The sequence below is a fragment of the Oncorhynchus mykiss genome, chromosome 24 (genome assembly GCF_013265735.2).
Source record: "Oncorhynchus mykiss isolate Arlee chromosome 24, USDA_OmykA_1.1, whole genome shotgun sequence".
Classification (NCBI taxonomy): Eukaryota; Metazoa; Chordata; class Actinopteri; order Salmoniformes; family Salmonidae; genus Oncorhynchus; species Oncorhynchus mykiss.
Genome location: NC_048588.1, coordinates 16116433 through 16143425, shown reverse-complemented (window position 1 = coordinate 16143425; position 26993 = coordinate 16116433). Strand labels below are relative to the sequence as shown.

General features: G+C 43.0%; 2 protein-coding genes and 1 long non-coding RNA gene across 4 annotated transcripts; 1 reads left to right on the top strand and 2 right to left on the bottom strand.

Annotated features, from left to right (window-relative positions):
* Positions 1-1009: 1009 nt before the first annotated feature.
* LOC118944076 lies at positions 1010-5275 on the bottom strand. Its single transcript, XR_005039384.1, has 3 exons — positions 4992-5275; positions 2983-3046; positions 1010-2808 (listed from the first exon to the last, which is right to left on the bottom strand). It is a non-coding gene; the product is annotated as an uncharacterized LOC118944076 (long non-coding RNA).
* On the top strand, positions 4913-10262 carry slc46a1 (solute carrier family 46 member 1). The gene is made up of 7 exons (XM_021582410.2): positions 4913-5475; positions 6425-6659; positions 6894-7050; positions 7221-7705; positions 8195-8278; positions 8461-8617; positions 8718-10262. The coding sequence occupies exons 1-7, from the start codon at positions 5155-5157 to the stop codon at positions 8773-8775; spliced, it is 1497 nt and encodes a 498-aa protein (XP_021438085.2). The 5' UTR covers positions 4913-5154; the 3' UTR covers positions 8776-10262.
* Positions 10263-13268: 3006 nt separating this feature from the next.
* On the bottom strand, positions 13269-25731 carry LOC110503849 (NAD(+) hydrolase SARM1). Of its 2 annotated transcripts, none has more exons than XM_036961760.1 (10): positions 24387-25731; positions 22568-22955; positions 22183-22413; positions 18193-18378; positions 17356-17447; positions 17029-17222; positions 16820-16952; positions 16458-16647; positions 14313-14434; positions 13269-14076 (listed from the first exon to the last, which is right to left on the bottom strand). In XM_036961760.1, the coding sequence occupies exons 1-10, from the start codon at positions 24863-24865 to the stop codon at positions 13908-13910; spliced, it is 2184 nt and encodes a 727-aa protein (XP_036817655.1). In that variant the 5' UTR covers positions 24866-25731; the 3' UTR covers positions 13269-13907. The 2 variants fall into 2 exon arrangements, with proteins under 2 accessions (XP_036817655.1, XP_021438084.2); XM_021582409.2 differs by having other exon boundaries at positions 18193-18405; positions 24387-25730.
* Between the last annotated feature and the right edge of the window lie 1262 nt (positions 25732-26993).

The following is a 26993-nucleotide window of genomic DNA, read 5'->3' as shown; positions in this document are numbered from 1 at the left end:
TAGATTTGGAATATATTTCAATACGGTATTACTGTAGAAATGTAGCAAATCGCTGTCTTATTCAAGTGTGTTATGTTCGGTTTTGAACTTAAGTTTAACAGTTTTGAAAAGAGTATGTAAACATGCAAATTGGCCTGTAGGTATATAGAGTTTTGGTGGTGGTTGTGTCTGAGTGAGAAAATAATTCATGAAATTTGAAAGATGTTGTCATTGAATGCATTTTGTGCCAAAACAATGAAAAATGATCCACAGTTTAGCCCACTTATACTGCTGTTGTGCTCACTGTGTGAAGAGTTTTGAAAAAGTGACCTAAGTATTGAGAAATGGGTCCTAGCAATTGTAAAAAAATGTTTTTTAAGAAAGAGTAAGAGCACCCCTCCCCCCATAAACCTTTTTTCTGACAGAGCAAATGACAGATTTTGGAATACCATCAACTTTTTCAGATAGGTTTGGATGTTTTGAAACTATTCACTCTCTTTGAAGAGATTACAAATGATTGATCCCAAAGCAAAACAAATGTTGAGCCAAATGAAAATGTAACACCTGAAATGACTTTGTATTACCTTGCATCACTTAAACATTAAGCAAGCCAACTATAACGGTAAGCTTGTAATGAACATGATGTGAGACAGAGAGCTGGTTTCAAGCGCAGGGCGCAGCAGGTGTTTATTGGAAAAGGGCCACAGGAGGAGGCAGGTAGCTGGGTCCAGGGGCAGGCAGAAGGTCATACACAGGAGGAGGCAGGTAGCTGGGTCCAGGGGCAGGCAGAAGGTCATACACAGGAGGAGGCAGGTAGCTGGGTCCAGGGGCAGGCAGAAGGTCATACACAGGATGAGGCAGGTAGCTGGGTCCAGGGGCAGGCAGAAGGTCATACACAGGAGGAGGCAGGTAGCTGGGTCCAGGGGCAGGCAGAAGGTCATACACAGGAGGAGGCAGGTAGCTGGGTCCAGGGGCAGGCAGAAGGTCATACACAGGAGGAGGCAGGTAGCTGGGTCCAGGGGCAGGCAGAAGGTCATACACAGGAGGAGGCAGGTAGCTGGGTCCAGGGGCAGGCAGAAGGTCATACACAGGGGGCCAAAAAAAGGCTACAGTACAGGCAGGGAAAGGCTAGTAATGTCATCCAGGAGATCATGCAATTGGTTGATAACAGGAAATCCGATAGGCTAAAGTACAGGCAGGGAATAGTTTTTGCCAGCCTCGCTAACAATGCCTATCATTCATGGGAAACCCAGCACTCAAAAAGCTGTGTGTCACAAAACAAACAACACCTCACAGTGATGGGGTGCAAAGAACTGAACTAAATAGTGTGGGTTAATGACATACAGGTGTGTGAACAGGTGATCAGAATTCAGGTGATTGGGATCTGGAGAGTGAGCTGCGTTCAGGGGATCTACGTGTTTGAGAGTGTGAGCTGGAAGCAGACGTTATAAAGCTAGTCAATGTAATATGTATGAATCACCAACGGCAACAGGCACAGACATTTCCCTGCATCTGTCCCTTTTCTAACCGGCGTCTATACATTCATCAGAGAGAGAGCGACAGAGACAGTGTGTGTGGACGTGCATATGAATACTTTAAAATACAAAGTGTAAACAGATATGAGATGAGACAAGAATTCTCACCTCTTGGCAGCTCAGTTCAAGGACTGAATGTGGGTGGGTGTGTTCCATTTAAACCAATGAAAATGATATTAAGGTAAATATATTCTCTGAGTTAAACTGAGATAGAACTTCATCTAATTACAGCTCATCCTCGTCCTTCATTGTATCCATCTTGGACAACTGCACGTACAAAATAATACATGTTGGACATAAATCTGATTAGTGACAGACTATTATCCATAACTGTAACTAAGGAAACAAAAAAAAAAAGATTTGTGTTTTATGCCACTTTTCTGTTGAAGCCAGTTTATTGTGCCATAACAACGGTCATCTGCTGTACAGTAGAATAATAGTTGTTGGAACAACCCTAGGCCACTATGTTTTCCAAGTGAATACATCATATTAGACTAGAAAATGCAAGCTTCTGAGCATGTTTGGTGCTTTAACCACTGTCATTACATGGCTTTAACCACTGTCATTACATGGCTTTAACCACTGTCATTACATGGTGTCATTACATCATCTCTGGGTAAATTGCCCACATCACTGTTTAGAAACATGAAGGAATATTCCTCCATGCCACCCATAACTCCATAACTCAGATTCCCAGATAGTGTGTGTTTGTGTTTGTGTGTGTGTGTGTGTGTGTGTGTGTGTGTGTGTGTGTGTGTGTGTGTGTGTGTGTGTGTGTGTGTGTGTGTGTGTGTGTGTGTACCACAATACGTAAACTAGCATATAAACTTTATTGCCCAAGTCAGCCTTGAATTGGGTTGAGATAACTCTTCAGCACAAATTCCTGTTGAGTTATAAAGAAAAGTCTTTATATGACCTGTGTAACAATGCACTTCAGTTGCTGCAGCTGGAAGTCAAAGTTCCCTTTCTCCCAACAAGCCTTTTGTTCTCAGTAATAGTGGAATTTGAACTGCAATAATGGAAAGTACTTTTTCATCGATATGATTGATTGCTTAATTTTGGGTTATTTCTGATAGTAAACTAGCTTCAAATGATGTTCTGGAATTCTGTGCCTTTACTGTACAGATGTTTCATAGACATTATTTGGAAATATTATGGAACGCACCTTTAATACAACAGGATATGTCAGGATATTTCTGAGAGGGATTGGTGAAACATGTGAGGACACATGCAGGATGAAAATTCCCACCCAAGGCAGCAGCTACTCTTCTTGGGGTCCAAACACACTAAGACACTTACATTACACATAAAACCAAAGATAAAACAACACATCATATAACATTGTTACACCACTATATATTTACAACAAAAAATGTATGATACCACCATACAACAATATTACAATTACAATGTACGTGTGTGTGTAGAGTGTGTGTGCTAGCGCCCATGTGTGTGTGCGTGTCTGTACCTGTGTGTGTCTCTTCACAGTCCCCTGCTATTCCACAAGGTGCATTCTTGATACACATGGGAAGCTGTTGAGCATTAAAAAAAAAACAGCAGCGATGGAGTTTTTGACACACCAGCACGCCTGGCACCTACTACCATACCCCGTTCAAAGGGACTTAAATATTTTGTCTTGCCCATTCACCCTCTGAATGGCATACATGCCCAATCCCTGTCTCAATTGTCTCAAGGCTTAAAAATAATGATTTAACCCGTCTCCTCCCCTTCATCTACACTGACTGAAGTGGATTTAACAGGTGACATCAATAAGGGATCATAGCTTTCACCTGGATTCACCTGGTCAGTCCATGTTTTGTACACTCAGTGTATATCCATTGATTTTTGAAAATGTATTAATGCCTCATGAGTACAACTGTCACACCACATCAGAATCCAAAATATATGCTTGTTTTACTCCATTGTTAGTAAACAATGTAATTGTTTTTTTTTTTAAACTCCTCAAAAACATGGTTAAAACTATTATTCTGGTATAATGGATCATGGACAGTCCTTGCGTCGATGGCTCTGTCTATGCATTTGAGAATTGTTTCCCAAAAGTTTTAAACAGTGACGGGTGAACCTTTGTAGCTGTTCGAACTGCAGATTGCCCCTTTAATATGTATTTTGATCATTAAGTTCATCAAATCAATTGTTAGAGTGGAAAAAATAGACTTGGATTTTATAGAAACAAAGGTATTTTTAAGAAACGTTTTTTTAATAAATGTAAGTTTATCCAATGATGTAGGTCTAGAATTAGGAAACATGTGTAATAACTATCTCATAACATAAAGAGTACAGAATGTGTAATCATTTGTAGATTAAATGTCTAAATGTTTGACCATTTTTTTTAAATAATTACTTAACGAAATAAAACAAATGCATGTGGTGACATTGTGACAATTTGATGATCGGCAATTCCAAAGCAACAGTGACACAGACCCAGATTTTTCACTTTAAAATGTATATAAAACCAAAACCAATTATTGTAAAGTTCAACTCCATGCACAAGGACAAGGCCTACTTTTAGCAATTCCCACAGACATTTTTACAAAAACACATTTACTTGAAGAACATCGCAAATGCTAAATTTGGTAACAGAATGACAGAGCCACAGATGAGACAGATATTTAACCGGATGTATAAATGTGAAGCATCCGTTTGGCATTTACACACACTACCAAATATAGTGGTGAGAGAAAGCCCAGTGGCCGGCAGTGGGAGAAGATGGATTTTTGCCGACATTCTGCAAATGTTCTCATCGATGAAACATTTTATCTCAATACAGTTTTCTGTTTCCAAAACTAGAATATGTTACGAACAGAGTGGACTAAGTTTTGTAGACTTTACCCTTTGCCAAAGTTTCAAAAAAATGTGTTGTTTAGGAGTGCAAAGGCGAATTGAGTTACTGCATACGCGCACTTCACAGAGTAGGTGTTCCTTAACTGAAATATGCAAATACATGCTAGAAATAATAGGCTCTCACTTGCTCGTGTTTGGTTCTGCCCACCTCCCTGCTTGTTCTGCCTGCTATGATTCGTTTGCTCCCATTGGAAAAATCAGGCTGTGTTCTATTTTGGGTTGGTTCTAAAAATCTCTGAGAGCACCAACAGCACAAACCATCTGCACTGTTCCTAGGCCGTCATTGTGAATAAGAATGTTATCTCAACTGACTTGCCTAGTTAAATAAAGTTTTTTTTTTAAATCTGTGTTTTTGTCAAATATTCTGAGAAAATTGTTAAAAGTAGTCATTGTGCATAGAAGTGTGTGGTTTGTTTAACTTTGCAATCATTGGTTTTTGTTTAGCATTCAGTACATTTGAAAGTGAAATCGATGTCACTGACATCGTGGAATTGTCCTGAAATGGGAGAGTAACAGAAGCTCGAGGTGCAGTTCGAAGCTTCGTCCAGATGGGGCAATCTCGAGTCCATTATGCGGACAAGACTAGTGTTATTAACTTCTAGAGGTTTTACTTACAGTTTAAGTACGTTTTGTCTTTGTTTCTGATCCGAACAAGTGAATTATTTGAAGATTTTGTCCGCAAACTATTCAGTCTTGCAAAGACGAGTCTATAATAACAAAGAAACCGGATATCTTAGTTGGGGTCTTGAATCTTTTTTTAGTATCCTACAAACTGGCAATGGAAGATTCGGACACCAGAGCAATTCTTCCCGAAGATACTCTATCGTCTGTAGACGACGAAATACGGATAAATGACACATTTTGTAATAACGAGGAGGTTGAGAATAAGGGACACGTTTGCTATAGACGGCCGCCGTTCGCTTGCCCGCTTTCGGTTTCTGTTGAACCCGTATTGTTCTTATCGATGTTCTCGCTGTCTCTTCAGTGGCCGCTGTCTACGCAGTACCTATGGGACCGCATCAGTGAAGACGTAGGTTACAACGGAACAAAAGGAGGGGGGTGTGCCAACACTTCTGGGCCCCCAGACCCACTTCAAAAGGTGGGGGAAACCTAGACAATCCTCTATCACTCCTGTTCTTGTGTGCACGCTTTTATTCCAGCCTAGCACTAACACGGCTGGTTTAGCAAATAAAGGTCTTGAATGATGGTTAAATAATTGCTTAATTGGTTGAATACATCAAATAATAATCAAACTTCACGTTTAACATCTTAATGATTATTATGATAAATGTTAACCATGATCTGTACAATTAAGTTCCAATCCACAAATGTAAATCACTTTCCACAAATGTAAATAACCAATCCACAAACAAACACCATTACATTTGTATATCGATATATTGCATTAGATTTATTTTTATTCCTACAGATATGCAGGTCATTTCCAAGGGCCTTAAGTAAAATGACTGCCATAAGGTTTGTACATAGGAGAGATATGGCAAACATGACAGTTATGGCAAATTATGTACATTTCTTGTGTTACTTTTTGATTGATTCGATTTTTTAAAACTTTAGTTTATTTAGAAAATATTTTATTTAGTAAATATCTATTTCTTGAACTGCATTGTTGGTTAGGGGCTTGTAAGTAAGCATTTCACTGTAAGTTCTACACCTGTTGAATTCGGGGCATGTGACTAATACAATTTGATTTGATTTGATACACATCAATATTAAAAGCAGCACGTCAGTAAAGGACATGTACATGACACAATAGAGTGCAATATATCAAACGACGGCCAATAAAATAAGTATCAAAATACTTAATGTAAGACAGAATCCTTCCTTACATACTGCAACGCCAACTAGTGACATCAGGTGACAACTAGAAACAACTACATGTCTCAACAACCAGTCCATCTATTTGTCCTTTGAACTCCTCTTGGGACACCAGGTACTGGAGTTTTAGGTTGGCATGCAGATACCTGACCATGACAGTGAACTGTTTGCTTTCATCATAACTCAAACCATATCCTCTCATCATTCATCAGGAGGTAGAGACCCTGACAGCCCACTGGAACCTGTACATCAACTTGGGAGGATTTGCAGTGGGGCTGTTTGTGGTGACTCTGCTTGGCTCCTGGAGTGACCAGGGGGGCCGGCGGCCCGTGCTCATCCTGCCCAGCCTGGGTCTGGCCCTGCAGGCTGGGGTCTACCTGCTGGTCATGTACCTCAAGCTGCCCGTGGCCTGGTTCCTCCTGGGCAGGCTGCTCTCGGGCCTCTCAGGTAGGGATATGTCCTGTATTGATAAGAAGATGGGACATCATTATGTTAGCTTCAGGAAGATCTTTACTAAGATACAACCAGATAATACATCATGTCCAACTCAAGTTTTTCAGAATAAATTAGTTGCTCGGGCCAATTAACCAATTAATCCACTTCTTAAAAATATTTTTTTGATCAATGTGGGCATCCTTGACCGACTTATCGATTAATCAACTAACTCATCCTTACTCTCAGGCGACTTCAACACCATCCTGGCAGGCTGCTTTGCCTATGTGGCTGACACCAGCGACAGGGGCTCCCGGACCTTCAGGGTGGCAGTGCTGGAGGCCTGTCTGGGACTGGCGGGCATGCTGGCCAGTATCATAGGGGGGCAGTGGCGTCGGGCACAAGGGTAGGTTATATCATCTTAAGATGGCCCAAGGTAGCTCGCTATCTTCTTCAATTCATTTTTTGATTACAGTATGTTTGTAAGCTTCTTAACTGGATAACACTTATACCCCTCATGGGGACTTGATCCATACTGAAATAACCAAATTCTCCACCCTTTCTTTTCTTCCCCAGGTACATTAACCCATTCTGGCTGGTGCTGGCCACTAACCTGGCTGCTGCCCTCTATGCCTACCTGTTTGTACCCGAGTCCGTCACCCCTGACCCCAGTGCCAAACTCTTTACCACCCGTCACCACCGCGCCGTCTACCACCTCTACTCTGCACTAGGCGACCCCACCGAGGCCGGCAGTTACACAAAATGGAGGAGGTACAAACTGTGGCTCTACATCTTCTGCTTCTTCCTGGTGGTGACGGTCCACTTTGGCAGCCGCGAGCTGTTTGTTCTATATGAGCTGAGCTCTCCGCTGTGCTGGGGCCCAGGGCTGATTGGCTGGGGGTCTGCAGCTCAGAACCTGGCCTACCTCAGCAGCCTTCTGGGGTTGAGGACCTTGCAGCGATGCCTAGAGGACTCCTGGGTGTCTCTGGTGGGACTGGCCTCAAACATGACCGGCCTGGTGGTCATCTCACTGGCCAACACTACTGAACTCATGTTCACAGGTGAGAGGCTATCCCAGAAAACAAAACGAGTTAAAATGACATCATTACAACCATATTACAATCAGTTTAGAGTTTACTAGATGTATTGACCCTTTTCACAGTTTATTATTAGTCTTAGTGAACATGTGCTCTTGGCTCTGCTAGCAACAGTATAAGTCAGCAGTATTACCCGATGGTGTCTGGAGAACAGTACACAGGGAGAAACGCTCTAGTAGCACACAGTAAGACACATGTCTCCCAGAGTACTAGATCAATAAGCCTGCCCTGGAGGACTTCTGTTTTCTCTCTCCTCCTGTCTGGTTTCTTCCACAGAGATCACACAGCTGGGAGGAGGTTGCAAAACTCACTGCTTATCCACTGTCTTCTAGTGATGGTGATAGATTATACATGGAATATCCCCATCATCATTGTTGTGTGTCCATTCCCCAAGTTAACTTCCATAGTGTACCTTTAACAGGTAAACGTGTGTCTACTCCCCTTCTCTAACAGGCTATGGGCTGTGCTTCCTCTACATGGCAGCCACTCCAGTCCTCAGGGCCAAGCTGTCCAAGCTGGTGGGGCCTGAAGAACAAGGTGAGAGAGCGCTTTCAAAAGAAAGCCCTTAGCTGGGATATATTCGCCTCTCATGTATACAGTTTCATAGTGCTCTATGACTACATCTATAAGGTGCTGTAAATGTTCATAAGGTAGCATAACACTTCATAAGAATATGCTTTAAGTGCTACGTGCTATTTCCTGTCCTGTGTGTGTTTCAGGTGCGTTGTTTGCGTCGGTGGCCTGTGTGGAGGGGCTGTGTTCCCTGGTGGCCAGCAGCCTCTTTAACTCTCTCTACCCAGCCACCCTGCACATCATGAAGGGATTCCCCTTCCTGTTCGGAGCCCTCCTCCTCCTCATCCCCACAGGGATCATTGGGTAAGTCCTTCCTTACCTGAAATTCCAATTTCAGTTTTCCCCATTTAAAACACTGAGGCCATAAATACCTTGTGATTCATGCATGCTGTTGTGTGTTTAGGATAGTTGAGTGTCGGGATCAGAGGACAGACAGAAGAGAAGACTCTGCAACATCCTGACACTGACAGACAGACAGACAGACAGACAGACAGACAGACAGACAGACAGACAGACAGACGGGCAGTAGATAAACTTCCTCACATCACAGCTTGAGCCTGGAAGGCCACAGCCTCTGCTGCCCTACATACACCTTTTTACCAGTGTGCTGGAGAGGTAGCTGACTGTCATTAGACCACACAGAGTTTGGATTCCGTGGCTTCAACACCAAAAGACCAAGACCAAAAAGCTGAAATCACCAGCCAACCCACCATATCAGACATCACTGTGCACTACGTCATCTGAGACTAGAAGAGAAAGAGGTCTGAGTTCTCTGTTGTATTTTAAACTGAAAACCTAATGTGAGCTGACATACAATTGTGGTCAAATAATACCCACAGTACTATATCAAACTATCCAAGGACAGGCAGAAAATACATGACTCAGAAAATATGAAATTCAATAACAGTGCATCTCAATGTCACCATAGCATGCGAGCAGCAGATAGATCGACTTTAGCCCAACTTGTCCAGACTCAACCATTAGTATCTCTGAACAAAACGAGACCCATCCGCTTCTAGCAGCAGTCAGGGAGTACTGAGTTACACTGCTTACAGTTTACTGTCATCCCTCCATTCAACAGATAACCCAGTCTAACCCCTTAAGTGCCCTAACACAGCAACCCTGTCACCCCTCCATACTATACAATAGATAGGCAAGTAAGTGTGTGTGTGTGTGCCAGTGTGCCAATAGATGGCCTAGTCTAAACTCCCTGCTCCCTAAAGTGTTCTCACATAGCAACACATGATAACCCCCCAGCACAAGGCCACAGCTAGCTCACACACACCACACACACTGTCCTGGGTTCAACCCTGCGTAGCACAGGGGGCAACCAGATATCTTATAACACATTTAAAAGGATGCAACAGAAACTGAGGGGTTGCGGTCAGGGGGAGAGTTGAAGCATTAATTTCACTCAGTATTTGGGTGATATATTTTGATTTGCTGTTAGGGAGAAGTAAGGCCTGTGATATGCCTACTGGCTTTCTGTCTTCTGTTAGGGAGAAGTAAGGCCTGTGATATGCCTACTGGCTTTCTGTCTTCTGAAGTCATGTAACCAATGTGTTCAATGCACTGACTGGAAGTTGCTTTGGATAAGAGTTTCTGCTCAGTATTGTGAATTGATTTTAATGTATGCACCGTACAGTATTACTGATTTTTAAATACTGTGAATGATATTTATCATCTTTAGAAAATGGTACGAATGAATGATTGAATCATGCTACTGATATATTTGACACTTAAAGTTAAGTGGCTTCTTATGAAATATTATTGCCTCATAAAACATTCATAGCATCTTGTAGATGCTGATGTGGAAAGCCAATTATATATTTGATAACATTTAACTGGCTTCTTATGAAATGTTATTGCCTTGTAAAACATTTATAGCACCTTGTAGATGCAGACGTGGAACATATGAAACTCTACAATAAAGCAAGCCACAAAAGGTCATGGTATATGATGAGTGTTTCACAACTAGGGGCCTTCTGCCTCATGCCTTACTGATTTAGTATACCGTTTCATAATACTATTGAATCTATTAGCTGCTATGAATATGTTAATAATAATAATAATAAGGCAATATAACGCTTCATAAGAATCCATTTCAAGTACAGTGTTGCACTGTATTTTAATGCACAGAAAGATTCACAGATTTACTGTATCCTTTTTATTGCGGCACTATATTGTAAAATGACAACCATGCCTAAATCTTGAAGTCCAACATGTCTATGTATACAGTATATAATCAACATACCTATATTAAGAGCAACACATATATTAAGGCAACAGGGGAAATAGCCCAGAAGAGCCATCAAAACAGTGTCAAGATATACAGTGCCTTGCGAAAGTATTCGGCCCCCTTGAACTTTGCGACCTTTTGACACATTTCAGGCTTCAAACATAAAGATATAAAACTGTATTTTTCTGTGAAGAATCAACAACAAGTGGGACACAACCATGAAGTGGGACGACATTTATTGGATATTTCTAACTTTTTTAACAAATCAAAAACTGAAAAATTGGGCGTGCAAAATTATTCAGCCCCTTTACTTTCAGTGCAGCAAACTCTCTCCAGAAGTTCAGTGAGGATCTCTGAATGATCCAATGTTGACCTAAATGACTAATGATAAATACAATCCACCTGTGTGTAATCAAGTCTCCATATAAATGCACCTGCACTGTGATAGTCTGAGGTCCGTCAAAAGCGCAGAGAGCATCATGAAGAACAAGGAACACACCAGGCAGGTGTGTTCCTTGATTTCCCAAGCTTTAAACATCCCAAGGAGCACTGTGCAAGCGATAATATTGAAATGGAAGGAGTATCAGACCACTGCAAATCTACCAAGACCTGGCCGTCCCTCTAAACTTTCAGCTCATACATGGAGAAGACTGATCAGATATGCAGCCAAGAGGCCCATGATCATTCTGGATGAACTGCCGAGATCTACAGCTGAGGTGGGAGACTCTGTCCATAGGACAACAATCAGTCGTATATTGCACAAATCTGGCCTTTATGGAAGAGTGGCAAGAAGAAAGCCATTTCTTAAAGATATCCATAAAAAGTGTTGTTTAAAGTTTGCCACAAGCCACCTGGGAGACACACCAAACATGTGGAAGAAGGTGCTCTGGTCAGATGAAACCAAAATTGAACTTTTTGGCAACAATGCAAAACGTTATGTTTGGTGTAAAAGCAACACAGCTGAACACACCATCCCCACTGTCAAACATGGTGGTGGCAGCATCATGGTTTGGGCCTGCTTTTCTTCAGCAGGGACAGGGAAGATGGTTAAAATTGATGGGAAGATGGATGGAGCCAAATACAGGACCATTCTGGATGAAAACCTGATGGAGTCTGCAAAAGACCTGAGACTGGGACGGAGATTTGTCTTCCAACAAGACAATGATCCAAAACATAAAGCAAAATCTACAATGGAATGGTTCAAAAATAAACATCCAGGTGTTAGAATGGCCAAGTCAAAGTCCAGACCTGAATCCAATCGAGAATCTGTGGAAAGAACTGAAAACTGCTGTTCACAAATGCTCTCCATCCAACCTCACTGAGCTCGAGCTGTTTTGCAAGGAGGAATGGGAAAACATTTCAGTCTCTCGATGTGCAAAACTGATAGAGACATACCCCAAGCGACTTACAGCTGTAATCGCAGCAAAAGGTGGCGCTACAAAGTATTAACTTAAGGGGGCTGAATAATTTTGCACGTCCAATTTTTCCGTTTTTGATTTGTTAAAAAAGTTTGAAATATCCAATAAATGTCGTTCCACTTCATGATTGTGTCCCACTTGTTGCTGATTCTTCACAAAAAAATACAGTTTTATATCTTTATGTTTGAAGCCTGAAATGTGGCAAAAGGTCGCAAAGTTCAAGGGGGCCGAATACTTTCGCAAGGCACTGTAGCTAGCAGTGCTGAGAGCAAATATGGAAGCTTGGGACTGAGGTGACATTTTTTGTTTTCCTTTCCCCCACACTGTTTAGTACTGTGTGGACACATAAGTATCTACTGTACATCACTAACAGATATGAATCCACAAAACCAACACGTCACTAATAACCTAATAATTCCATGTTTAAAGTAAAGTGTTAGCATTCCACTTCATTGATTTATAAATACAATAACTTGGCGATTTTACCACTTCTGTGCTCATTTTGCAACACTTGGTTAGTAATATCTAAACTGATAATCAGGAACTGCATGATTGTTTTGTTAGATGTTTTTCTGATCATGTTACAGATAATAGTATAGACTTCAAATTATTTAGGCGGGTGGTGCATGCTGGTCTAAAAAAGATCCTCAATGTGAGCCATGTATACAGTATTTAGCGCTGCCCTCAATGTGATATCATTTATCTACTGAATTGCTTCTATCCAATAGATACAAGCCAGTGAACTAAGGCTAACTGTCAAGCAGCCAAGTCAATGACAGAATCTCTTTTGGCGTGAGGAAGGAATCAAACCACAAATCAGCATTGTAGTTACATCAGTTTAGCTGAACAAAGTAACGCAGCATGTTGTGACTGTATACTACAAGACTTTCTGACAGGCAGGGGATGGAAGTGTTTTCATGGAGTAGCTTCAGCCTTAGGTGGTAGTGTAGATATTGTTTTTGTAAACTGATTGTATCTTTGTGAACAGTGAGAGAGAGTGTCTATCCATTTTCACATGAGCAAGATACATTGATAATGGTATTTTTCATTGTCTCAAGTTTGGTTGAGAGAGAGAGTTCTTTGTGAACCCCTGATTGTCGCTGGGCAGATGAGTGTAAGTGTATAATGAGTATAGTTATTGTAGACCTCTTCTATCCTGGTCCCAGATCTGTTTGTGTAGTTTCGACATCTCATATGGTCCTTGTCACGACAATGACCATAGGAGTTGGCAAAACAGTACATAAACAGATCTGGGACCAGACTCGATCTGTATCGGTCAGAGGTCATCTCTGTTGGATTAGGCTGTTTGCCAGCACCCAGGTTACACAATCGTAAAGACACATCAAATCAATGCAATAGTCGACCACCAATGAGCTTGCAGGATTCCATTTAAGCACCATGAGAAGAAAAAAAAGTACATATAAGTACATACAAATACAGTATTTCGCATACACTATGTACTTTACGCAGGAACATTACTAAAAGCCTGGTCCCAGATCTGTTTGTACTCTTGCCAACTCCAAGCCTAACATGTCAAGGAGTTGGAATGATAGCACAAACAGGCTGGTACTCAGGCTACTATAAACCTGAATGTTGTATTTTCTTTGAAAGTATGGGCTTATTTATAACAATGAGAGAGCAGTGCTATGGAGAGGAAACAGAGATACTCCACATTTGTATTACGTGTAATGCATGATGCCATCAACGGCTGACTTTTAAGACGGGTTATTTCCTGAGAGACAAACAATATACCTGACCATGCTAATAACAGCTTATGACAGTTTTGGAGAGCACTACATGGTATTTACAAGTGCTGAAAAACATATGATTTAAATACTGACTATTAAACGTGTCTTCACATGCACACGGGTAGAGCTGACCAACCAGAGCGCAGACCATGCTCTGTTTGACATTATTGATTACTGATCACTAATGGTCACACTTTTATATCATCACAGACCAGAGCTCCACTAGGGCACTCTGTCTTGGGACAGTCTGCCTTGGGACAGTCTGTCTTGGGACAGTCTGTCTGGTCTTGGCTGGGGTTGCCTTTGAGAAAACGCAGGATCTTCTCAATGGTGGCCTCTTGGTACTCATGGGACCACCTGTATCGAGAGAGAAAGGGAGGGAGGGAGTGAAAGAGGGAGAAAGAGAAAGAGGAAGGGAGAAAGAGGGAGAGATAAAGAGAGTTTGAGTGATAGAAAAAGATAAGAGAGAAGGAAAGAGAAAGAGAGGGAGACAGGGGGAAAGAAAATGTAAGAAACTCCAGCGAAGTGCACTTTGGATAAGTGTTCAAACTGCTCATCTCTCTCAAACAGTCTGCCGTCTCTGTCTGACTTACTTGATGCCGTTGAAGTTGAGGATGGTTTTCATGTCCTCAGGCAGAGAGTTTGGGTCAGGCCACATGAAGTTATCAGTGACAGGGACGATGTTCTTCTTCTCAGCGAGAGCTGTGACAATCTCCTGCAGGATTTACGAGAGGTACGTTAAATCACAGACAGACACAGTGTCTACACAGTCTAGACATGTAAGGGGCACGGGTATATGGGGAAAATAATGTCTCAACTGTAACATTGTTCTGTATGCAGTGCAGGGGCGTCAATAGGGCATGGCAGAGTATGGCAGTCGCCAGACCCTAGCTCAACACCAACAACTTAAAATAGGCTACTAAAATCCTTCCAAGGCAAATGCATTATTAGTGGGCTGGCTTTAGGACCATGCACACGCCTTTGAGCGTGCGAGAAGGGTGTTTGTCCGGCTGGATGCCTTTGAGAGAGCACATCGACGCAGTTGCAGTGAACAGTGCAACTTTTCTTTCAAAACAGTGCAGAGGTGGAAGATGGTTGTAGATGGCTAGGTAGTTACTGTTTGACTTGACATGAAACTAAACTTGAGTTTTTAATACCGGTGCTGAACTAGTGGGTACAGTAGCAGCTAATTTCTGTATGACGTGATTGTAGAACGTTAAGTCCTTTATTGACTAAGGTGAATGAAGCTACAGCAGCAAGGTGATAATATCACGCCCTGACCTTAGTTATCTTCGTTTTCTTTATTATTTTGGTCAGGTCAGGGTGTGACTAGGGTGGGTATGTTAGTTTTGTATTGTCTAGGGGTTTTTGTATATCTAGAGGGTTTCGTAAGTCTAGGTATATGTAGGTCTATGGTGGCCTGAATTGGTTCCCAATCAGAGGCAGCTGTTTATCGTTGTCTCTGATTGGGGACCATATTTAGGTAGCCATAGGGTATTTGTGGGTTCTTATTCTATGTTTAGTTGCCTGTCTGCACTAGCCGTATTAGCGTCACGTTTCGTTTTGTTAGTTTGTTCAGTGTTGCATTTCTTTATTAAAAGAAGTATGTATGCATATCACGCTGCACCTTGGTCTCCTCCATACAATGAACGTGACAGATAATGTCCAGTCAATTTTGCAGTTTGTTTTTAGCATTTTTAAATTGTGTAGCAATGGAGTACATGAGCTTCAACTTTATATAAATTCCTTGGAGCTTCAACGTTGCCATAACCTAAGTTCAGCTGAAATGTTTTATTTGACCTTTATTTAACTAGGCAAGTCAGTTAAGAACAAGTTCTTATTTTCAATGACGGCCTAGGAACAATGGATTAACTGCCTTGTTCAGGGCCTTGTTCATTTTGCACCTTGTCAGCTCGGGGATTTGATCTTGCAACCTTTCGGTTACTAGTCCAACACTCTAACCACTAGGCTACGCTGCATCCCCAAATGACGCCACAGGTGCAGGAGACCTCTCTATGTCTAATATTGTATATCACCAACATATAGATGGAACATCTAGACATGTAAAGGCAAGAGTGACAGGATTATACACATAGAAACATTTTGGAATTCCATCTAGATACTATTGGATCTAGACTGAATGAATAAAACATTATGAACACCTGCTTGTTCCATGACAGACTGACCAGGTGAATCCACATGAAAGCTATGATCCCTTGTTGATGTTTGTCGGGGCATGGACTCTACAAGGTGTTGAAAGCGTTCCACAGGGATGCTGCCCCATGTTGACTCCAATAATTCCCACAGTTGTGTCAAGTTGGCTGGATGTCCTTTGGGTAGGGGACCATTCTTGATACACACAGGAAACTGTTGATAGTGAAAAACCCAGCAGTGTTTCAGTTCTTGACACAAACCGGTGCAAACCGGGTAACAAACCAGGTAAGTATTGCTTACCCCATTCAAAAGCACTTAAACATTTTGTCTTGCCCATTCACCCTCTGAATGGCACACATACACAATCCATGTCACGAGGCTTAAAAATCCTTCTTTAACCTGTCTCCTCCTCTTCATCTACACTGATTGAAGTGGATTTAACAAGTGACATCAATAACGGATCATAGTGTTCACCTGGATTCACCTGGTCAGTCTATGTCATGGAAAAAGTAATGTTTTGTATACTCAGTGTATATTGTCCTGTATGCAGAACCGATCTATGTATAGATCCGTCTATGTCTGACCTTGTGTACCCAGTCCTTCATGCCAGTGTCACCCATGCACTTGTCGAGGGCGTTGGCAGACAGCACCAGGATGAAGTTCCGTGCCCGCTGGACGCTCTGGATCAGCTTGTCAGCAAACTTCCCTGCTTCCAGCTTCTCCACGTCAATGAACACACTGAAACCTCTGACCTGCAGGTGGACCTTCAACAGACTGGGGGTGGGGGGGGGGGGGGGTAACAATTGACGATCTATAGATCTTAGCCTCCAGATAATCCTGACAAACCTGATAATGTTGTTCCAAAGCTCCCTAGCTTTCCCTCTCTCCTGACTATTATTCCTCGCCCTATCCATGACTCTCCCTCTTCCTCTCCCTCTCTGCAGACCTGGCGAGCTGGGATCCGGTAGTCCTGCGGTAGCTAATAAACACATCCGGTCCAGGGGGCTGGGCATCGGTCAGACACGGCTTAATCGGCCTACGGGTGGCTGCCAGGATCTTGGCGCGATGGATGCCGTTCTCTAGAAGGAGAAAGGAATACTTTATTCTCCATTGTCTTGCAGGGAACATAAATGTGGCTTTTGGCTCACAACCCACCTATGTAACAGTCTGACTGGAGCTGTTGGTCGGTGAGTTGGAGGACGTTCTTGCGGTCCACGCCAGACTGAACCAGGCCGTAGGTGTACTGGCGGAAGCGTGGGCTCACCTCGCCCAGCCAGTCAGCCATGTTGTTGGGGTCACAGGTCGAGTAGTTGGCGTAGGTCTTCAGCACACGCAGGTCACGGAGGAACCTAGAAGACAAAACAAAATGGAGTGGGAAGGGTGAGGTGGGGATTTTATTTCAATGCACAATTTCACTGATGTTGACTGGTGTAACAGACGTTTTATAAGCTTGACATAAACTTGATAGATGATTGAACTAACCTCTTGCGAGTGAGTCCTGCGGTCATGCCCAGGTCAGTGCTCAGCTCCTGGTCTGTGATGTTCAGCAGTAGGTCACCATCCACCTGCAGGTCCTGAAGGATGGGCAGAGAGAGTAGAGAGAAAGACTGAGTTAATTTAGTGAGTAAGAGGCTAAGGAGAAATACAGGTAACTGCCAAAACAAAGGAAACACCAACATAAAGTGTCTTAATAGGTTGTCGGGGCACCACGAGCCAGAACAGCTTCAATGCGACTTGGCATAGATTCTACAAGTGTCTGGAACTCTATTGGAGGGATGCTTTGCTGATGGTGGTAGAAAACGCTGTCTCCAGAATCTTCCATAAGTGTTTAATTGGGTTGAGATCTGGTGACTAAGAGGGGCACGGCATATGGTTTACATTGTTTTCATGCTCATCAAACCATTCAGTGACCACTCGTGCCCTATGGATGGGGGCATTGTCATCGTATGGGGGCATAGCCATGGTTGACAAAATAATGGCCAAAATACTGGCCTGCCCAGCATTTTTATACATGTCCCTAAGCATGATGATATGTTAATTGCTTAATTAACTCAGGAACCACATCTGCGTGAAAGCAGCTGCTTTCAATGTACTTAGTATCCTTCATTTACTCAAGTATTTCTATTATTTTGGTAGCTACCTGTAGGTATCCATATCTAATAGATATGAAACCAAACATTCACCTTATTTGGTGACCATCTTTACAAGGACTATAGAAGAACATTCTCTTTGTTTATTGTTCAAATCTTGTCTTTGCTATCGCTATCTCTATCTATCTTTCTCACTCACAAACACACACTGAGACACAGAAACACACACCTGGAAGCGCTCAGTATAAGAGCTGAATCCAATTACTTGGAGCCATCTCTGCACCTCACCGCCCTTCCAGTTGGGCACGGAGGACAGGATACGTCGCGGCACCTCCTCCCCCATCATCCCCAGTGCCCGCTTGGCCAGGGCACAGGCCGTCCCGTTGCTGGAGTACATGACAATCCTTTTCAGGCTCTGCACCGCACCTATCTCCTGGAAGATCTGGGAGGAAGAATGTACACACATTCAATTGTATGTCCATTGATATTGTAGGGCTGGTGATTTTAATGAAGGAACATTTAAATCTCTTTTACTTCATTTTTACCTGTGCAACTAGATGAAACAAAACTTGATCACATTTACTCTACACACAGAAACGCATACAAGGCTCTCCCTCGCCCTCCCTTTGGCAAATCTGACCATAACTCTTTCCTCATGATTCCTGCTTACAAGCAAAAACTCAAACAGGAAGTAACAGTGACGCACTCAATACGGAAGTGGTCACATGAAATGGATGCTAACGGACTGTTTCGCTAGCACAGACTGGAATATGTTCGGATTCATCCGATAACATTGAGGAGTTTACCACATCAGTCACTGGCTTCATTAATAACTGCATCGATGATGTCGTCCCCACAGTGACCGCACGTACTGTACATATCCCAACCAAAAGCCATGGATTACAGGCAACATCCGCACTGAGCTATAGGTTGGAGCTTCTGCTTTCAAGGAGCAGGATACTAATCCAGATGTTTATTCGAAATCCTGCTACGACCTTCAATGAGCCATCAAACACCCAGCTTGAACGCTTGTCGGATGTGGCAGGGCTTGCAAACTATTACGGATTGCAAAGGGAATCCCAGCTGCAAGCTGCCCAGTGATGCGAGCCTACCAGACAAGCTAAATGCCTTCTATGCTCGTTTCGAGGCAAGTAACACTAAACCATGCATGAGAGCGCCAGCAGTTCCAAACGATTGTGTGTTCTCACTCTCCGTAGCCAATGCAAGACCTTTAAACAAGTTAACATTCACAAGGCCGCGGGGCCAGATGGATACCAGGACACGTACTAAGAGCATGTGCTTACCAGCTGGCGGGTGTCTTCACGGACATTTTCAAACTCTCCCTGACCCAGTTTGTAATACCTACATGTTTCAAGCAGATCACCATAGTCCCTTTGCCCAAGAACGCCCAGGTAACCTGTCTACATGCCTATTGACCATAGCACTCACATCATTAGCCAAACGCTTTGAAAGGCAGGTCATGGCTCAGTTTACATACACTAAGTTGACTGTGCCTTTAAACAGCTTGGAAAATTCCAGAAAATTATGTCATGGCTTTAGAAGCTTCTGATAGGCTAATTGACATAATTTGAGTCAATTGGAGGTATAACTGTGGATGTATTTCAAGGCCTACCTTCCAACTCAGTGAGTCTTTGCTTGACATCATGGGAAAATCTAAAGAAATCAGCCATGACCTCAGAAAAAAATTGTAGACCTCCACAGTCTGCTTCATCTTTGGGAGCAATTTCCAAACGCCTGAAGGTACCACGTCCATCTGTACAAACAATAGTACACAAGTATAAACACCATGGGACCACGCAGCCATCATACCGCTCAGGAAGGAGACGCGTTCTGTCTCCTAGAGATGAATGTACTTTGGTGCGAAAAGTGCAAATCAATCCCAGAACAACAGCTGGAAGATGTGAAGATGCTGGAGGAAGCAGCTAGAAAAGTATCTACTGTATATCCACAGTAAAACGAGTCCTATATCGACACAACCCGAAAGGCCGCTCAGCAAGAAAGAAGCCACTGCTCCAAAGCCGCCATGAAAAGCCAGACAACAGTTTGCAACTGCACATGGGGACAAAGATCATACTTTTTGGAGAAATATCCTATGGTCTGATGAAACAAAAATAGAACTGTTTGGCCATAATGACCATCGTTATGTTTGGAGGGAAAAGGGGTATGCTTGCAAGCACACCATCCCAACCGTTAAGCACGGGGGTGGCAGCATCATGTTGTGGGGGATGCTTTGCTGCAGGAGGGACTGATGCACTTCACAAAATAGATGGCATCATGATGTAGGAAAATTATGTGGATATATTGAATCAACATCTCAAGACATCAGTCAGGAAGTTAAAGCTTGGTCGCAAATGGGTCTTCCAAATGAACAATGACCCCAAGCATACTTCCAAAGTTGTGGCAAAATGGCTTAAGGACTACAAAGTCAAGGTATTGGAGTGGCCATCACAAAGCCCTGACCTCAATCCCATAGAACATTTGTGGGCAGAACTGAAAAAGTGTGTGCGAGCAAGGAGGCCTACAAATCTGACTCAGTTACACCAGCTCTGTCAGGAGGAATGGGCCAAAATTCCCCCAACTTATTGTGGGAACCTTGTGGAAGGCTACCCGAAACGTTTGACCCAAGTTACACAATTTAAAGGCAATGCTGCTAAATACTAATTGAGTGTATGTAAACGTCTGGCCCACTGGGAATGTGATGAAAGAAATAAAAGCTGAAATAAATCATTCTCTCTACTATTATTCTGACATTTCACATTCTTAAAATAAAGTTGTGATCCTAACTGTAAAAATAAAGTTGTAATCCTAATTTTTACTAGGATTAAATGTCAGGAATTGTGAAAAACTGAGTTGAAATGTATTTGGGTAAGGTGTATGTAAACTTACGACTTCAACTGTATGTGAGAATGCTGTTCATTGACTACAGCTCAGCGTTCAACACTATAGTGCCCTCTAAGCTTATCACTATGCTCAGGACCCTGGGACTGAACACCTCCCTCTGCAACTGGATCCTGGACTTCCTGATGGGCCACCCCCTGGTGGTAAGGGTAGGCAACAACACATCCGTCATGCTGACCCTCAACACAGGGGCCCATCTGGGGTGCATGCTTAGTCCCCTCCTGTACTCCCTGTTCACCCACGACTTTGTGGCTTTGCACGACTCCAACACCATCATTAAGTTTGCTGACGACACAACAGTGGTAGGCCTGATCACCATCAACAATGAGGCCACCTATAGAGAGGATGTCACAGACCTGGCAGTGTGGTGCCAGGACAACAACCTCTCCCTCAATGTCAGCAAGACAAAGGAGCTGATCGTGGACTACAGGAGGGTCGAGCACGCCTCCATCCACATCATCGGGGCCATAGTGGACTTGTCAAAGACTCCAGCCACCCAAGTCATAGAATGTCCTCTCTGCTACAACACGGCAAGCGGTACCGATACACCAAGTTTGGAACCAACAGAACCCTGAACAGCTTCTACCCCCAAGCCATAAGACTACTAAACAGTTAACCAAATAGTTAACCTGACAATCTGCATTGACCCCTTTTGGACTAATTATTTTGACTCATTACATATGCTGCTGCTACTGTTAATTATCTATCATGTTGCCTATATGCACATATCTACCTCAATTACATCATACCCCTGCACATTGACTCTGTACTGGTATTCCATGTACAGTTTTTAGCCAAGTTATCGTTACTCATTGTGTATTTATTCCTTGTGATATTATTTGTATTCATTTTTCTCTCTTCATTGTTGGGAAGTAAGCATTTCATAGTTAGTCTATACCTGCTGTTTACAAAGCGTGTGACAAATGCAATTTTATTTTATATATAGTTAGGTAAGTGGGCACCAGAAGGGGTTTTAGGCCCCAAAAGGTTGTTGGGTGATATCCCTGTATCCACTACCCACTAAAGGTTTTTGTCCTAGCACTACACAGCTGATTCAAATAAAAATTAATCATCAAGCTTTGATCATTTTAATCAGCTGTGTAGTGTTAGGACAAAAACCTAAACGTGCACCCCTTGGGGCCCCGAGGACCAAGTTTGTGAAACTCTGCACTAAGGTGTAGTGGTCACCACTGGGAGGGCGTGCAGGCTTTTGTTCCAGCCCAGCACTAACACATCTGATTCAGCAAATCAACTGCTTATCAAGGTTGAATCAGGTGTGCTTTTGTTCCCTGATACTGACCTTGGTGTTCCGCTGGCGTGACTTGATGCTGGTCTCGACACACAAGTAGAAGGCAGCGATACACTTTCCCTCCAGTCTGGCCCCATCCAGTAGTGGCAGCAGCTGCTGTAGGTCTGCAGCCGTCCTCCCCTGCATGCTGTCTGCACTGTCCAGCAAGCTCCTGGCAAACTCATCAGGGTCCAGAGATGCAATAAAGGGCTCCACCAGCTCCAATGTCCCGGACTTCACCACCTATAATAATACATTTAGCAGACACTTTAATCCAGGGAAATTTACAGTGTTGTGTGCATATGTGTTTTTGTATAGGTGGCCAGTGCAGGAATCAAACCAACCACACTGGTGTTACAACCTCCATGCTGTACTAACTGAGCCACACAGGACCCACCTCCTGCTCAATCTCCCGGTTATTGGCGAGCACGGCCACCGCTAAACACGCATGGAAGCGGATGAGCTCGTCCTCTTTGGAGAACGCCAACGGAAACAACCACTCGGCTGCCTGCTTCTCGATCATCAGCCGCTGGCAGTGATGGCCGCCATACATGGCGCAGTTGGCGAGTGCCACGGCACAGTGGCGGAGGACGGTGGGATCGGTACCGCGGCACCAGAAGAGCAGGGCATCCAGGGCGCCATTGGCGATGAGCTGGGCGGACGTCTCCTCGGTGTGTTTGAACATGTGCTCCAGGATGCCTGAGACACTGCGGGCCAGCTGGGCATCCTCTGTCTCCCTCGTCAGGTTCAGGATCACCCCCAGACCCATGTGAGCCACGTAATCTCTGAATAGGAAGAGAGAGAGGTGAAGAGGGTAAAGAAAATGATTAGTATATAACTAGGCAGGGTTGGGTAGGTTAATTTCAAAATGTAATCCGTTACAGATACTAGTTACCTGTCCAAAATTCTAATCGGTAACGTAACTTTTGGATTACTCAAACTCAGTAACGTAATCTGATTACATTCAGTTACGTTTAGATTACTTTCCCCTCAAGAGGCATTAGAAGAAGGCAAAAATGTATGTAACCAATTGAAGACATCTATTGCAGGATAAATCAATGTTAAAGTTTACATATCTGGCCATATGGATGTTACATTTTACTTTATGAGTTGGTTATGTAAGTTTCTTCTAACCCATCGCTTTCTACTACATATAATAATATGATTAACTCATATCTTTACATTAAAAACCAAAGTCTTTCAGAATTCCAGTCATTCCAATAAATGTTATACCCCTGGATCTTCAGGAATGGGACTTGGAAATATGGAAGTATAGATTATCCAAATTGTTTTACCTGAGCACCAAAAACTAAGGACTTATTAGCCAGCGCTACTCTATTTATGATTTTGTTGTCATGGAGGACTGATTGGGCTCATTGTTTTGAGTTGAAAAATAAATGCTGCGCTCATGGAATGGCATGCTTTCATCAATAATAAGTGATATCTGTATCGCCTAGACTACACCACTGCTGTCATCCTTACCTCCAACGGTGCGACTAGAAAACATAGCTTGGACTGTAGCCTACAAATGACTATTCCTGCTCTTTTCCTTCGATCCATCAAACACATTTGGTGTGTTGTCATAGTGGTCTCTGACTTATGGTCAGACTCACTCAGGTGGAACAAATTTACATTTGCTCCTTTTTTCAATGCTGATTTGAATGTCATTGAGAAAACAGAGAACTGTCAAATATTTTTTCGCAAACATTCTTTCTGAATGTAAAACTTATCCTCAAAGTAATCATCTAGTTTTTCAAAAGTATCTGTAATCTGATTACAATATTTTGGCTGGTAACGCAACAATTACTGTAATTACCGTAACAATTCCATGTAATCAGCTCCTCCCCAACCCAGTGGCTGAGTTTATAAATGTTTTTTTTAACCTTTATTTAACTAGGAAAGTCAGTTAAGAACAAATTCTTATTTACAATGACAGCCTACCGGGGAACAGTGGGTTTAACTGCCTTGATCAGGTGCAGAACGACATATTTTTACCTTGTCAGCTCGGGGATTCAATCCAGTAACCTTTCAGTTACTGGCCCAATGTTCAAACCACTAGGCTGCCTCTGCCTGGTCTAACCACTAGGCTGCCTGGCGCCCCAGAACGACTAAGACTTATCTGTATCTGGGTCCTGGAAACTGGCCCTAAAGGTTAGGACGGAGGTAACATATTGTACAACTGAAAAAGTGCTTGTAAGCCTGTAGTGAATACACACCTATTCTCAGAGACCAGTATCTGCTCCAGTAGTTTGGCAGACTCATAGGTGATCTCCACAGCAGGTGTCATTAGGAGTTTCAGGAGCAGCTCCAGTCCTCCGTCCAGTCGTATCCTGTTGCATATCTCCTCCGCGACCTGCCGGCCAACAGTAGGCAGAACCCAGGCCTCCTCCACTAACTGGAACGTCTCTGCGATGGCCCTGCGGGTCTCGTCTAGATCCGATGTATCTTTGGCTGATTTCAGTGTCTTGATAGCGGAGCGCAGGGCCGGGAGCGAGGTATCCAAAACATCCTGGACGTCGGCACCGTGGACACCCGGTGAGACCGGTGGTGCTTTCGGTTCCGAGGATGAGGTCGAGCTGCCCGACCTCCGGTTCCCAATCCGAATGACATATTCCGGTACCGTGAGTCTTTCGGAGCTGAACATGGAGAGGTATCGATAGAGTCTCCAGAGGAAAACGGTTAGAGATAAGAGCATCAACCGCCAATCTCTGTCAGGGCCAAGGGGGCTTGTTGTAGGCCCTGATCAATAACAGATCAATTATCAGGCCAGTTTCTCTGGAGAAATAAACGTGTGCGTAATAACCTGGTTATAACTGAATGGGAAACAATGTTTGTCTTGCAAGCAAGTTGTTTAGATACATGAACAAACCATAATAGGTGAAATTACAATCCCATAATCTGGACTGGATGCTGAGCTATAAAATCAAAGTGACAGCTTTCACTAAATTGCATCATCATCACACTGATGTCATCTTTGAAAATAAGTGAATAAAGACTCATCTCGCATCATCATGACCAAGCCGTCACACTATGCTTGCATTTAAACCCGGATGTCCTCCGTTTTCTCCTATCATTTACACAAGGCCTTGTTGGATCAAATTATGTCTACTCAGAATAACCCGACGCCAAAAAAATGATCAAGCCTTCACTGTGTCCACTATTAGATAATGTATCACCACTGCGGATGTTTAGAGAACTCCTAGACAGGGAAAAACAATTGTCTCAAAAAGCCCATTACATATCAAATTATGTTTACCAGCTGGATGGAGAAATATAAACAGCTCTGTTGTCTTCTGTCTCTCGCTTGAGGTGTAATCCAGACAAAGACGCACTGTCGATCAAAATTACTCTCACGGTTGTCCTTTTTCCTGTCTATTCACATGACTATATTGAAACGACTTGTTATGCTTTAATCCATAACACATATATATTATTTAGGCTACGTATTCTTATAATAGACTCTCTCCTTGACATCCTTGACTCAGCATCCTCGAACGTCCTCGAAGCTAGGACCGCCCATTATCTTCAGGATATATTTACAGACGGACATGTCATGTCGAGGCCCGCTCAGCAACAAAGCGCCAGTATGGTGCTCATCTCCACTATGACCCCTTGTGGATAAAGGTAGAAGTATAATCAATCAACAAGGTGGTACACACATCAACTGTGCTAAATGGGTTATTATGGAGCTACAATAAGATAAAACAGTGCACATCAATTGATACACTACATGTCCAAAAGTATGTGGACACCTACTCGTTGAACATATCATTCCAAATTCATGGGTATTAATATGGAGTTGGTCCCCGTTTGCTGCTATAACAGCCTCCACTCTTCTGGGAAGGCTTTCCTATAAATGTTGGAACATTGCTGAGGGGACTTGCTTCCATTCAGCCACAAGAGCATTAGTGAGGTCGGGCACTGATGTCAAATCAAATCAAATTTAATTGGTCACATACACATGGTTAGCAGATGTTAATGAAAGTGTAGCGAAATGCTTGTGCTCCTAGTTCCGACAATGCAGTAATATCTAACAAGTAATCAAACAATTTCACAATAACTACCTTATACACACAAATGTGTAGGGATGAATAAGAATATATACATATAAATATATGAATGAGTGATGGCCGTGCAGCATAGGCAAGATGCAGTAGATGGTATAGAGTACAGTATATACATCTGAGATGAGTAATGTAGGATATGTAAAAACTATTAAAGTGGTGTTATTTAAAGTGACTAGTGATACCTTTATTAAATCCATTTATTAAAGTGGCCAGAGATTTGAGTCTGTATGTTGGCTGCATCCTCTCTATGTTAGTGATGGCTGGTTAACAGTCTGATGGCCTTGAGATAGAAGCTGTTTTTCAGTCTCTCGGTCCCAGCTTTGATGCACATGTACTGACCTCGCCTTCTGGAGGAAAGCGGGGTGAACAGGCAGTGGCTTGGGTGGTTGTTGTCCTTGATTATCTTTTTGGCCATCCTGAGACATCAGGTGCTATAGGTGTCCTGGAGGGCAGGTATTTTTGCCCCCAGTGATGTGTTGTGCAGACCTCACTACCCTCTGGAGAGCGGTGCAGTTGCCGTACCAGGCGGTGATATAGCCAGACAGGATACTCTCGATTGTGCATCTGTAAAAGTTTGTGAGTGTTTTAGGTGACAAGCCAAATTTCTTCAGCCTCCTGAGGTTGAAGAGGCACTGTTGTGCCTTCTTCACCACGCTGTCTGTGTGGGTGGACCATTTTAGTTTGTCCGTGATGTGTATGCAGTGGAACTTAAAACTTTCCACCTTCTCCACTGCTGTCCCGTCAATGTGGACAGGG